At 39.6% G+C, this 12,868-nt stretch overlaps 1 protein-coding gene across 6 annotated transcripts in view; it reads right to left on the minus strand.

The window, feature by feature from the left end:
* Window positions 1-12,868, minus strand: part of lrrc49 (leucine rich repeat containing 49) — a 33,280-nt gene that overhangs the window by 6,621 nt on the left and 13,791 nt on the right. For 5 of the 6 annotated variants that reach the window (XR_013293793.1, XM_077563158.1, XM_077563157.1 and 2 more), the window contains exons 10-14: window positions 9,615-9,676; window positions 5,956-6,103; window positions 3,538-3,621; window positions 1,460-1,656; window positions 678-773 (exon numbers count right to left, since the gene is read on the minus strand). Coding sequence is in view for 5 of the 6 variants with exons in the window: in XM_077563158.1 (XP_077419284.1) it covers window positions 678-773; window positions 1,460-1,656; window positions 3,538-3,621; window positions 5,956-6,103; window positions 9,615-9,676 (587 nt within the window). In the remaining variant the exon portion in view is untranslated. Of the gene's footprint in view, window positions 1-677; window positions 774-1,459; window positions 1,657-3,537; window positions 3,622-5,955; window positions 6,104-9,614; window positions 9,677-9,758; window positions 9,908-12,868 lie in introns of all 6 variants that reach the window. The other variant, XM_077563160.1, reaches the window with a different exon arrangement.

Consider the following 12,868-nt stretch of genomic DNA (forward strand, 5'->3'; position numbering starts at 1 on the left):
ATACACACATTGACAAGGACAGACACGGACACACGCACGCATGCGCGCACACAAAGCAAATCCAGATGTCCCCGTGCCTGGATGAAATGCCGGGAAATCTGTGTGTATTCGGGAGGCTGACAAGCCATGTGCCGTCTGTGGCGCACTTCCTGGGGATTCCCACGCACGGGGGGCAGATGATATGCAAAGTCGTACGAGACATCAACAAACAGGAGACGATCTCTTCCGTTATCCGGGGGAGGTATCACCGTTTGTGTTTGCGTGCATGGGAATGACGGTGTCACCTTTCTCAAAGGCTAATGAATGACATACCCGGCCTGAGGGGGAAGATAAAATATAGATTCGGGGGCAATACAATGGAAGCAAAAGGTGACACCAGGGCCAGCTCATATGGGTGAGGCAGAGATTTGTCACCATTTTCCTTTCAGGGTCTTTTTTTTTTTTTCTATACGAGTGTCATGTTTGAAACGCTTAATGCTACTATGCACGCCTCCTCATAACTCATCTATGCATCAGAGCTTACACACGATTGTTGATGCAGAGCACTGATGGGAACAGAATGCGTGCGTCCATGACTGATGCATACAATTCAAAAACGCTGTCATAGTTATACAATGAAAATAAAAATGATCTGAAAGTTAAGTCATGTGATTTAAAGAAGTGAAAGCTCGCCTTACTTTTGATCTCGAGGGCTGTTTGGACGGCTGTTGGTGCGGAGTCGGCTCTCGGGTCCACCCGTCACTCGTTCTGATCCGAAACCCGGACTGACCCGTCTAACATAAGACATCAAACAGACTTGTCATTTCAGATGAAGCGGGTTTAAAGAAAAAAAACAAGTGCTCAACTGAAAGTAACCTTTTATCAATTGCTTTCATTTCAAAATTTAGCTCTAACTAAGCTCTACTGCAAAAAAGCTGTTTACACTATAATATAATACATTCGGCCACCAATCCAGTCTAAATTGACCTCCAGCACAACATTAAAAACATCTTAGATCTAACCCTAACCCTAACCCTGTGTGTATATGTATATATATATGTATATGTATTTAAAAAAAAAAAAAAAACATTTATTAAAATTTTTTTAATTGATTTGTTGGTTTTTAAAAAAAAAAAAAGAAAAGAAAAGGAGAGCAATGATGATGTCAAATCGAATGAACAATACTGAGCTCTCCTGGAAAAAAAAAAAAAAAAAAAAAAACATAAATCAGTCAAGATTATTACTTCAACATCCTTCCTTGACACAAATTACTACTTTCCTTTTAGCTAGGGCTTTTGTGCCATCATGTCGCATATTAGGGCGTGATAGAAAGAGCATGGCACAGATTCCTAAAATAGTTATTCAGCAAACAGCTACGGATAAATTCGACAGCAAAAAAACACAGATTGGTCAATTTGTGACTAGGGAACCGTGAATAGGCGGCGCTTCTCTGCATGTCGTACTACTGCGTCAGACCCACCGAGGCTCGTCCGGCGAAGGCTCCTGCACAAGGCCATTGGTCTGCGTGGGGCAGTGGGCGGGGCTGTTCTCCGGGCTGACTTCTTCTCTGGCGCCATTCGTTGTTGTCGACGGCGGCGGCGGCGGCAACTCCAGGCAGGCGGCGACAACGCCCTCCCACTGCTGCGCCGCATTACGGATGGCAAGACGGCGCTTCTCCTACGCAAGGCACACATAGACAAGAGTTGGCAAGGTTTCAAGTGTCAGTTGCCTCAAGCTGAACTACAAAGGACATTCAGATGTCTGTCTTAGGTCTCAGTGAAAAGCTACCTAATAGCCTCTGTTGATGGCTGAGATGTTGAATTTGAGACTTACTTTGTAGTCAACTTGACCATAAATTCACCTCTGTGACAACCTTAAACAATGGTGCTTCACAGACAGTAGTGACACGCTCTCGTGTGGAATGCACCACTCCCCCCACGACGAGATGAGTCGTTACAGTAAATCTGAGTGAACACTTGAACTGATTGGCGGGCAATGAGTTCAGCTCATGTGGGCGATCCTCACAAACACACTGACTACACAAGTGAACACATTGGCGCATTCAAAGTGAAACGATGGATGGATGGATGAATGGATGGATGAACAGATGGGTGGATGGATGGACAGACGAATGAATGACATGAGATATTTTTGGGATGAATGGACGGACAATATAAGATATTTTATGGACAGATGATGGATGGATGGACGGATGTAAGATATTTTGTGGACAGATGATGGATGGATGGATGGATGGATGGACAGACAGACGAATTAATGACATCAGATATTTTTGGGATGGATGGACGATATAAGATATTTTGTGGACATATGATCGATGGATGGATGGATATATAATTTTTACATGATAATGATAATGGATGATTTAAGAAAATTTTTGGATGGATGGACGGACGGACGGATATGATTTTTTGGATGTATGGATGATGTAAGATTTTTTTGGGATGGATGGACGGACGGATGATAAGATATTTTATGAACGGATGGATGCAGAATTTTTGCATGGATGGATCATAGATGATTCAAGATTTTTGGGGGGATGGACGGATAATATAAATTTTTTTTTGATGTCTGGATGATATAAGATATTTTTGGGATGGATGGATGGACGGATGGACGGGTGGATGATAGAAGACAATTCTTGGATGGATTGATGGACGGACGGATGATAGATAGATTTCTGGATGATGGATGGACAGACATTGTATGGATAGATGGACAATATAAGAATTTTTGCATGGATGGATGATGGATGATTTAAGGTATTTTTTGGATTGATGGATGCATGGATGGATGGACGGACGAATGATATAACATTTTTGGGGATGTATGGATGATATAAGATATTTTTTGGATGTATGGATGGACTGATGCTATAAGATAATTTTTGAATGGATGGATGGACGGACAGACGGATGATATAAGATTTTTGGGGATGTATGGATGATATGATATTTTTTATAAGATATTTTATGGATAGATGGATGGATGAATAATATAAGAATGTTTGCATGGATGGATGATTTAAGGTATTTTTTGGATTGATGGATGGCTGGACGGACGAATGATATAAGATTTTTTGGGTTGTATGGATGATATAAGATATTTTTGGGATTAATGGATGGGTTGATGAGACGGACAGATGATATAAGATCATTTTTGGATGGAATGATGGACGGACAGATGATATAAGATATTTTATGGATAGATGGATGGATGGATAATTTAAGAATTTTTGCATGGATAGATGATTTAAGGTATTTTTTGGATTGATGGATGGATGGACGGACGAATGATATAAGATTTTTTGGGTTGTATGGATGATATAAGGTATTTTTGGGATTAATGGATGGGTTAATGAGACGGACAGATGATATAAAATCATTTTTGGATGGAATGATGGACGGACAGACGATATAAGATATTTTTGGGATAGATGGATGGATGGAAAGATGGACAGACGGACGGCTGGACAGGCCAACCCTGGGGCATTTGGGGTGGGGGGGGTAGTTTGCACTGTATAATATAAAGCGGTACCTTATTAATGGTCTGCTTGTGACTCTCCTTCTTCTTCTCCTCCTCTTTCCGAGCCTGCACACCAGCCATGCGCCGATCCTCGTCCTTTAAAAAAACATAACGGCAGCGAGGTCAGGAGTCTTGCTGGCTTGCGACTTCTAAATTATTCAGCAGGAAAAAAAAAAGATGTTGCTGCTGTGTTGTGTCGGTAAGAATTGGACCACTTGCTGCAGTAGGAAAGGGGATCTGACACCAGCCAGCCGGCCATCATAATCATCATCATCATCATCATCATCATCACAGGATTATCTGTCTAGATTTTCAGTCTGGGATCAACACAGTCCAGCTGTTGAGGATAGCCAATAGTCCCAGAATGCAATGCTGCTAAGCTGTGACAGTCAGTGACAGCCTGCAACGACACTTGTTTTCGGATGCATGGTGTCAAGGGGGTGGATCTCTGCCAGTTAAGTGCTATTAAGATATGAAACTGCCGCCTCGGTTCGCAATAGAAAAATAGAATTCAGGCTGCGGGCTGCCCTAGCGACATTGATCAATAGCTCATTGATTTCAAAGGAGGCCATTCTGCAACACAAACAATTGTGCCGTTTGGGTAGCAGACCCCCCCCCCCCCCCCACCCCCCAGATCGTTTTTGTCTGTGTCTCTTTTGGGAATGCACAGATTGCCTCTGGGAGCGCTTGTTTGAAGGTAGACTGCTGTGATGTCCATCCTCATGGATGGATAACAATTGTATGGATATATGGAGGGACAGCTCCGTTTTTACAGTTATTTTCTTCATTTGCTGCATTTGTCATTATACCGTTCATATTTAAGAACCTAATAGTCAATTCAACTGAGCTAAATTAAAACAAGATTTGCGGGTGCTGATGTGAAAGGACCACAAGTTACATCACGCCATACGACACTCATTTTATGTTCTGAATGGAGTGTAAATCATCTTCAAATTCTCCTTTTCTTTTACATTTAAAGTCAAACATGTATCAACACGCCGGGCACAAAGTCTCCACTAATCCGATCACACTAAAACTGACAACAAACAGGCTGCGGGTTCATCCAAAGTCGACCGGTTGGTGGTTATTTTTAATTGCCTTAACATGCTTTCAAATAACTTAACCTAAAACAGTTGAAAGTGGAGTTTTGCTACATTGGTGTTATGTTATGAGGATGATGTGGTACTTGTTGAAGTTTTGTATGAATGACGAGCTCAGATCTAGAAATCAAAATTGACAGTTTGCATTAATAATGGCAAATAATTTAAGTACAAAAAGGAGGGGTATTGGAGAAGTACACAAAGAAAAGGAGTTTTAAACAAATGAAGGAAAGATGCAAAATAAAAATGCAGGTGTGAGGGTAGGAAAGAGGAAAGATAGAAGGAAGGAGGATAAGAAGGAAAGGAGAAAAGCAGATGTGAAGTGGAAAGAAGACAGAAAGGAAGGCGACAGGGGAAGAATGAAATAAGAAAATAATCAAGTCTGCAGTGGAAGGAATGAGTCAAGAAAGGAAGGCAAAAAGGAATGTTTGATGGAAGGAAGGAAAGAAGAAAATGTCGGGTGTGGATTGAAAGGAACATGGTAATGGCGGAATTGAAGGAAAGATGTAAAGCTGCATGAATAAAAAGCAGTCAGGGAAGAATAACAGGAAGTAGGATTTAAATTGTGACGAAAGGAAGGCCAAAAAGTACATTCAAGAGAAATAAGGATGTAAGGATGCATACTGTAAAAGCAGGCCTAGAAAGTAAATAGAAAGCAGGACAGAGGTCGGAAAGTAAGGATGGAAGCTTAGAACAATCTGTATACAAAATACAAATATACGGACATTAATATTCTGAATTCCTACCATGAAGTTGAAACGCTGGACACCATGAAATTGACTCCACAAAGCCATAAATAAAACACAAAGTCTGTGATATCGACAACAGCTTTTGAACGTGCCGAAACAAAGACATAAATGGGCTTTGACAGCCATTTCTGAAGGCTTGCTGGCTTCGGCGGCACCGCCTGTCAGTTTTGTGTTGTGTTTCTAATGGATGCCTGGATGGTTATTTTAGATGACTCAATGCAAAGTGTCTGAACATCTCGAGCAGGCTAATGCATACATATAGAGTACACTACAAAAGTATTTGGACAACGAGGCTGGACAGTTCAGCTTTTATTTCCAACAATTCACTATACATTTTCGTGAACTAAAGTTGCAGCGTGCATTTTACCTGCTGTAATTGCCCAAACTTTTTTTGTATGCGAGTGTAGATATATTTAACAGAGGCTATTTTGAACAAAAGCTTTGCGTCTGGATTTGTAGAGTATGCGACATAATATTGCTGAGGTAAGGTGGCTCATATAACACGCATGGTTCATTTTATACAGCATACCAAAAACACACAAAAAGACCGAGCGAGCGAGAGAAAGATTAACGAGGCTTACCGTGATGCGCTTCATGTCCAGCTGTTTGAGGTGAAGCACACAGCGCAGGACAGCCTGCTTGTACCATGTCTCCAGGGCTACTGGGTTCCCATCCAGGGTGAGCTCGGAAAGGGAGAGCGACTCCCCGGAGCAGCTTAGCTGGTGGAGACTATATGAGAATAAAATCCCAAAATTCAGACTGGCACAGTAACATTTCCTGATGTCATCAATGCTTCAGTCGGGGCATTTTTTTTTTTTAAATAGGGAAAGGAGCCAAGGCAAAGCGAGAGATGAAATCAGGTAAGTAGCTTTCTGGCGTTATTTGAGAAAGAATCAGCCTTTGACAAAACAGGAATAAGATTTTTTTAATAAGCGTAATCATAAAATGGAAGAATTATTTTCAGGTTCAAAAATGAATAAATTCAGTGGTGGAATATCTGCGATCATAGAATGCAAAAGAATAACAGAAACATTACAAGGACAATGATGACATTTTACAAGAAGCTGTTGTAGTTCAAGAAATAAAAAGCAAAAATTTAAAGTCATAATATCTAAAAAATAAAGTATTATTTCACAATAAATAACTTAATTAAAATGAGAAAAAAAGTTTCACAAAAATAGCCATTATATGAGGGGGAAAAGGTAATTTTACAAGGACTTTAAAGTTTTATTGCTAAAGAAAAAATTTACAAGAATAAATACATAATTTTATGGTAGGCAAAAAAGGAAGTAATGTAAAGAAAAAGTCAGTACAACGGTGGGAAAGTCTGAATATTACAGGAATAAGCAATAGTATTAGAAGGGAAAAAAGGAGTAAATATGAGGACACAACTCAAAATATAAGTAAAAATAAAAAGAATTTTACAAAACTTAAGTCAAAATACAAGAAAAGGGTCATAATTACACAAGATTAAAGTAGTAATGTTAGAATTACAAGAAAAAAAACAGCACTTTTGCAAGACTAAAGTTGTACTGTTAGAATGAAAGTCAGACTATTCCGATTACAAAAACAAAGTAATTGTAGAAGAACAAAGTTGCAATATTTCAATAAAATAAATAAAATATAAATGCAATAAATAATAATAAATTATTATTATTATTGCTATTATTATTATCATCATCATTATAAATATAAAATATTATATAAAGAAATCATACAAGGAAAACGTGTATTAATATTCTGTATACATATACACACAAAATTTAGCTTGTATCTTTATTCTATTTTCTAGTTACCGTTGTGGCTCTTATACATTCTGAAGTTTTCAACTAATTGCCAAGTATTATTTTTCATACAAAATCCTCATAAGAATCTTGGTACCTCATACACTTACGAGAAGCCTGCTGTTATTAATTCATTCAACGGCTGCATATGTGCCTAGTGCAAATTGTCAAAACAACCATGAATCAGCAAAAACTTGACAAGAATACCTTGCGGAACACATGCAACACTGGAGTGCTACTGCTTGACTGTAGTGTTGCAAATCCACACACTTCTTGGACTGCGCTAAACAACACGTAATGACGCATGTGTGCCGGACAATTACAATCGATCAAGACGAGGGATGTGTTTTCCGTGATTGAAAGCTCTCGGCAGTGATTGAAAGCAGCTCACTTAAATGTTTGCATTCCTAATCAGCGGCAATGGATTCCTCTTGAGGGTTAGTCAGCACGATGGAATCAGCTAGAGGCTGCGTGGGTGCGATCAATGCTTTTTGTGGGGTGTGCTGGACAAGGCTGGCAACTTCAACTATATTTCGTCATGAAATAGTAATGCTGTGACATCACGAGGACATAAGCCAGAATAATAATAGAGGAAAAAGAAAAGTCTGGATTTTACAAGAACATACTCATAATATCATGGAGAAAAAAAGTAATGTTGTAATCAAACAAAGATAAAGTGACAAATTGTTGGGTGTTAAATTTTTAAAAAGTCAGAATTAAACAATATTAGGAAAAGTCTAACCTTTGCAAGAATAAAGTCCTAGTATTATGAGGATACCAGTCTGAAAAAATGTTTTTGAAATTTGATAAGTTTATAGTACACTGTAAAAAACACAACTAGTATGTGCCCCCATCAAATTAACCAAAAATCGCATTAGACTACCTACAAATCCAGGTCCAGAAAGTAAAAACCCTGCCACAGTTTGGCTTTAACCCCTGGTGCTAGCCTAGCTAGCTTCCTAGCAGGTAAACGAGCACCATGGGAGCTAGCTAGGGAGCTAGCTAGCTAGCATGACAACTGAAACAATTAGCGATAAGGGCTAAAGCTAAACTGTGGCAGGGTTTTTACTTTCTGGACCTGGATTTGCCACCTCTGACTACCTGCGCCAACACTTAGACATGGTTCTACCTTCCACCGCGGCCAAGTGCGACTCAGACCTTTCGCTGCATTATCTTGAGAAGTTTACCACCCTTTTATCTGTTGACTTTTTTTTATTGATTTATTGCTTTTATCTGTTGCTTGAGTTTATTGAATATTCTGTTTACTGTTGCTTGTATTGTGAATTTTGAGATTTATCTCCAAATTAGAGCTGTCAAAACATTGCATTTTTTAATCCGATTAATCACATCTTAGAATTCTGATTAATCACGATTAATAGGTTAATTAAAAAGGCTTTTCTATCAACTTTTTTTCCAGCCAAATTTGACGAGTACCTGTTATCTGTTAATTATTTCAACATTTAATGTTATGAGGACGTCTACCACATTTTTTGATCCACTGCATGCTATCATCCTCCTCTATTTCTAATCAGTTAATTCATTGCGTAATTTAAAATGGAAAAAAAAGTTACCCAAATATTTCGACATGAACAAATATTCTGAATGTCACACGCAAACATTTATTAAATGCTTTACTTGAATACACGTAGTTATTTTTATTGCTCAAACACAACTTGTGCTACCTTTGACGTAACCATCCGCTGTCAAGCTAAAGGATCATCTGCGGTCAAAATTAATAGTGTGATTAATCTGCGTTAATACATGATTAAGGCGATAATTTTTTGTGATTAATTAATTATTTGACGCTTTAACTTTGACAGCCCTACTCCAAATATAAAGTGCATTATAAATAAAATCAATTATTATGAAAACAACACAAAATAGAGAAATAGATGTGAGTAGATCGCGAAAAATCAAAAAAAGTTTTATTAGAGATTTTTAATGAAGCTATATGATGTGTGTGTTGGCTGCGTGTCTTTAAGGGGTGTGGTCTCATGAGTGACATCTGGGAGTCAGTTGTCGCCGGCAGCAGCTTCTTGCGAGTGTTCTCATTTTGTGTGTTTGACTGTTTGTCCTGCCAAACAGCTGACAATGCATCAGCAACGGTGACTCTCCTTGCCCACAAGCGAGGGCATTACAGGACCTTAATTACTTGTTTTTTATTGTTTTTTTCCCCCGGGGTTCACTCAACAAGGCCACCTTGCACATGCAAGCTTCAGGCTAGCCATGATACTGCGTTAACAAGTTAGCGTATTCACTGAGCCTGCTGGGGAGGGCGTGACGAGGCAATCTACACGCTCTGAGCTAGCACAATACATCCAGCATGGTTAGAACAACTTTTAGAGCTTGTGGATCCCCTCCGGATTTGGTACGTTATCAACGGTACAGGTAAGGTGTCCATGTCAAAGGGATGAGGAGTGGGGGGCGGTAGGGTTTGAGGTGGTCTAAGCGCTTACCTGCTGATGTTATTGCAGCTGAGGAAGAGGCGCCGTAAGCGGGGTAGACGGTCCACCTCGGCCTGGGAGGGAAAAGGGGGAGAAGGAGGGATGAGAGAAGGAGGAAGAGCATCGTCACTTTGGCCTCTCCTCTCAGTCAGTCACCTTGCAGCTCTCGGCTCCGGCAGCACAGCATCCCCGTTCGCCCTGCGCATGCACCGAGCCCGGCATGCTGCTGTCTCCTCGCCTGCGCGAGGAGGGGCGGGGGGAGGCGATGCGAGGATGGGGAGGGGAGGGGGAGCAATGCAGAGATGCTGCAGCAGGCCACATACACACACACACACACACACACACACACACACACACACATGCACACACATACGCGGCAAGGAACAATGGCTGTTCTGAATGAGCTTCATCCGCACCCCGCCCCTGCCAAATCCTCAGAGGACCACACGTGCAAATACGAGACAGCGGAACATCTCAAGTCCAACACACACATTCTATTTCAAGACGCTGAAAGACTTACAGTTAGTACACTTTGTTCGTATTTAATCTTTTTTTTTTTGCCAATAGAAAATTATGTAAATAGAACTGATCAATTCCAGGACACATAAAGTGTCATCCTAACTGCTTTACTAATTGTGCAGCTGTTGTTTTAAAACAACAGCACACTATCGACAAATGAGGAGAATGTGACAAATGTCAAATTACAGACTTAACATTGTCTCACAGAGACAAAATGTAAAATGATAAATAGTACAGTATGTTGAAAAGTAAAAAAAAAAAAAAAGTTATAAAACAAATAGTATACTATAAGAATAAAACCCATAAGATTACAAGATTAAAATTTAAATATTATAAGAATGGTTATTTATGAGGAAAAGTCATGAATATAAGAAAAAGATTTCATTACTAAAATAATAAAATAATTTCAGAAAAATTAGGGAAGAAAAGTCCCAGTTTTATAAATAATAAATAATTTGAGAAAGAAATTAAGAAAGAATGCCTATAATTTTATAAAGTCGTAATAATATGAGGACAAAAGAATAAATATTATGAAAGAAAGAAAAAAAACTAATTGTATATAATTTTAAAAAAAAAAGTCGTATTTCTAAAGCACTGAAATCTGAATTTTATGACAACAATATCATAATTTTAAAACAAATACATTATACTATTTCCCCACAAAACGGTCTCACTTTTAGGAGAAGGAAAAGGGTTATTCGAATTTATTTCTTGTAATAAGCTTAGCATTGTTGCTGTGCTAATAGTCTCCCTCCATTCTATGGGTATAAGTTACACATTTGGATAAAACTATGTGGTCATCCACATAGTCAGTCGAATCCCTCACAAAAAAAAAGAAGGTATATATTTGTATGACTCACTAAATAATGATGCTGCTCTGTTGTGAGCTAGTGAACCAAAACACTAACATTAGCTACCAGCAAGGCCTAGTCACTATCCATAGCGTGGCAGTGACAGTTTTTTGCATGTGGCAATGAAAGAGGTGATGAGCTCTAGCTTGGTGCTTGTTTGCCAAGGTGCTTGGGGTGCGTGTAAAAAAACAAAAGCTGTCAGCCAGAGAAAGCTGACAAACACAAACACGCCACAAGCTTATTGGCTGTGATCAATGGGGTTGTGTTGTTTGAAAAGCGGGCCGCCGCAATTGGTCGGCAGTCGTTAGGCGGCACGTCAGCTCAGCGATGACATCATGTAGTTTGAGACAGCGCGGCTATATTTAGCATCAGACGGCGTGTGATGGCCGCTGCCTCGCTGGCATGCAAACACAGCGCGGCGAAGACGTGCCTGCAGGGTTGTGAGGGGCTCCTCTCTGGGGTATTAACCAACAAAACACTAATCAGTCCCATTCACACAGTAGCCTGGATACAGTACATCAATAGAAAAATATGAAATGTGATTCAAGTAAGAGTTTACATGTTGTCCATGTGCTAAATGTTTACAAAAACAAGTGTTAGGTTGATTGATTACCTTTGTCAAATTAGCTCGAATTACCTTTAATTATACACAATTATTAGTAATTCAAGATAAAAATGATCTATGTGGAGCTACAGTCTATATATCATTATAAACATGTGGTTGCACTCTTGTTGATCTTATTGGCCCCTCGTGAAAAATGGGACATACAACCTAAGTACTTCCCCTTTTCCTAACGTCATGCTTGTTTAGCAAAGTATAATTGTAATAATTTTCATGGCGACATTAGAAATGAGACGTAAAGCTAATGTACATCTCTCCAGACAAAGACAAGACCACACGCAAAAACTGTTCAAGCCGAGCGATCCGCAACAAAGCTAACCCGTATTGTTGAACATTTTTTCATCATTCTCTCAGCCCTTAAGGATTGCTTTTTCCATGTCTTCAAGCGTCATTAAAGCCAGAATGCCCCTGGGTGATGCCGCTGCATTTTGTCTCACGTTATCTATCAATGCCGCCGTTCTTTCACACACACTCCGTCACGGGGATTCTCAGATTGAAAGAGTCACCTGACGACGAAGGGAAAACAGCAAATGTTTTGACAAATGACTGTTGCCTTGCTCTTGTGTCAATGACAGGTTTAGAGTGGTTTAAAAAGTCAGATAAAGTGAAACGTTGCACATATTTTGTCCTCAAGAGTCCTATCTATCTATTTATCTATCCATCTAGCTAGCTCGCTGTTGAGCTATCTATCTAGTTAGCTAGCTCGCTGTTGAGCTATCGATCGATTGATCTATCTATCTATTTGTTGAGCTATCTATCTATCTAGCTATCTATTGAGCTATCTAGCTATCTAGCTAGCTAGCTGTTGAGCTATCTATCTAGTTAGCTAGCTAGCTAGCTGTTGAGCGGAAGCAGCGCAAGTGGAAGAATGTTGTTTACTCCAGTCCACCACCCCAACTCCCACCTGTACCTGCACAAGTGAAATATCACATCCTATCATTAGCACGTGAAATATCGCATCCTATCATTAGCACATGGAAGCAGTTCTCGAGGGGATGGTGAGAGATGCGTACAGATTCCAGATGACAATGTTGGATTCCAAATAGATTTTCTTCACCAAAAAGCAAAAAAACTTCCCCAGTGATTTGAGTACAAAATTAATAGGCCTGTCCTGACATGTAGTGTTCCTGTTTAGAAGATTAAAAAACCCAAGGAAGTGAGTTTCTTGTTATTCAGTATCCAATTTCATGCACTGAACTGGGAAGCTTCTGCTAACGTCTCGTACGCAGCAACGGTAATGGGACAGATTTGATAACATTTCCAAAGTGATCTCA

The sequence above is a fragment of the Vanacampus margaritifer genome, chromosome 4 (assembly GCF_051991255.1).
Source record: "Vanacampus margaritifer isolate UIUO_Vmar chromosome 4, RoL_Vmar_1.0, whole genome shotgun sequence".
Lineage (NCBI taxonomy): Eukaryota > Metazoa > Chordata > Actinopteri > Syngnathiformes > Syngnathidae > Vanacampus > Vanacampus margaritifer.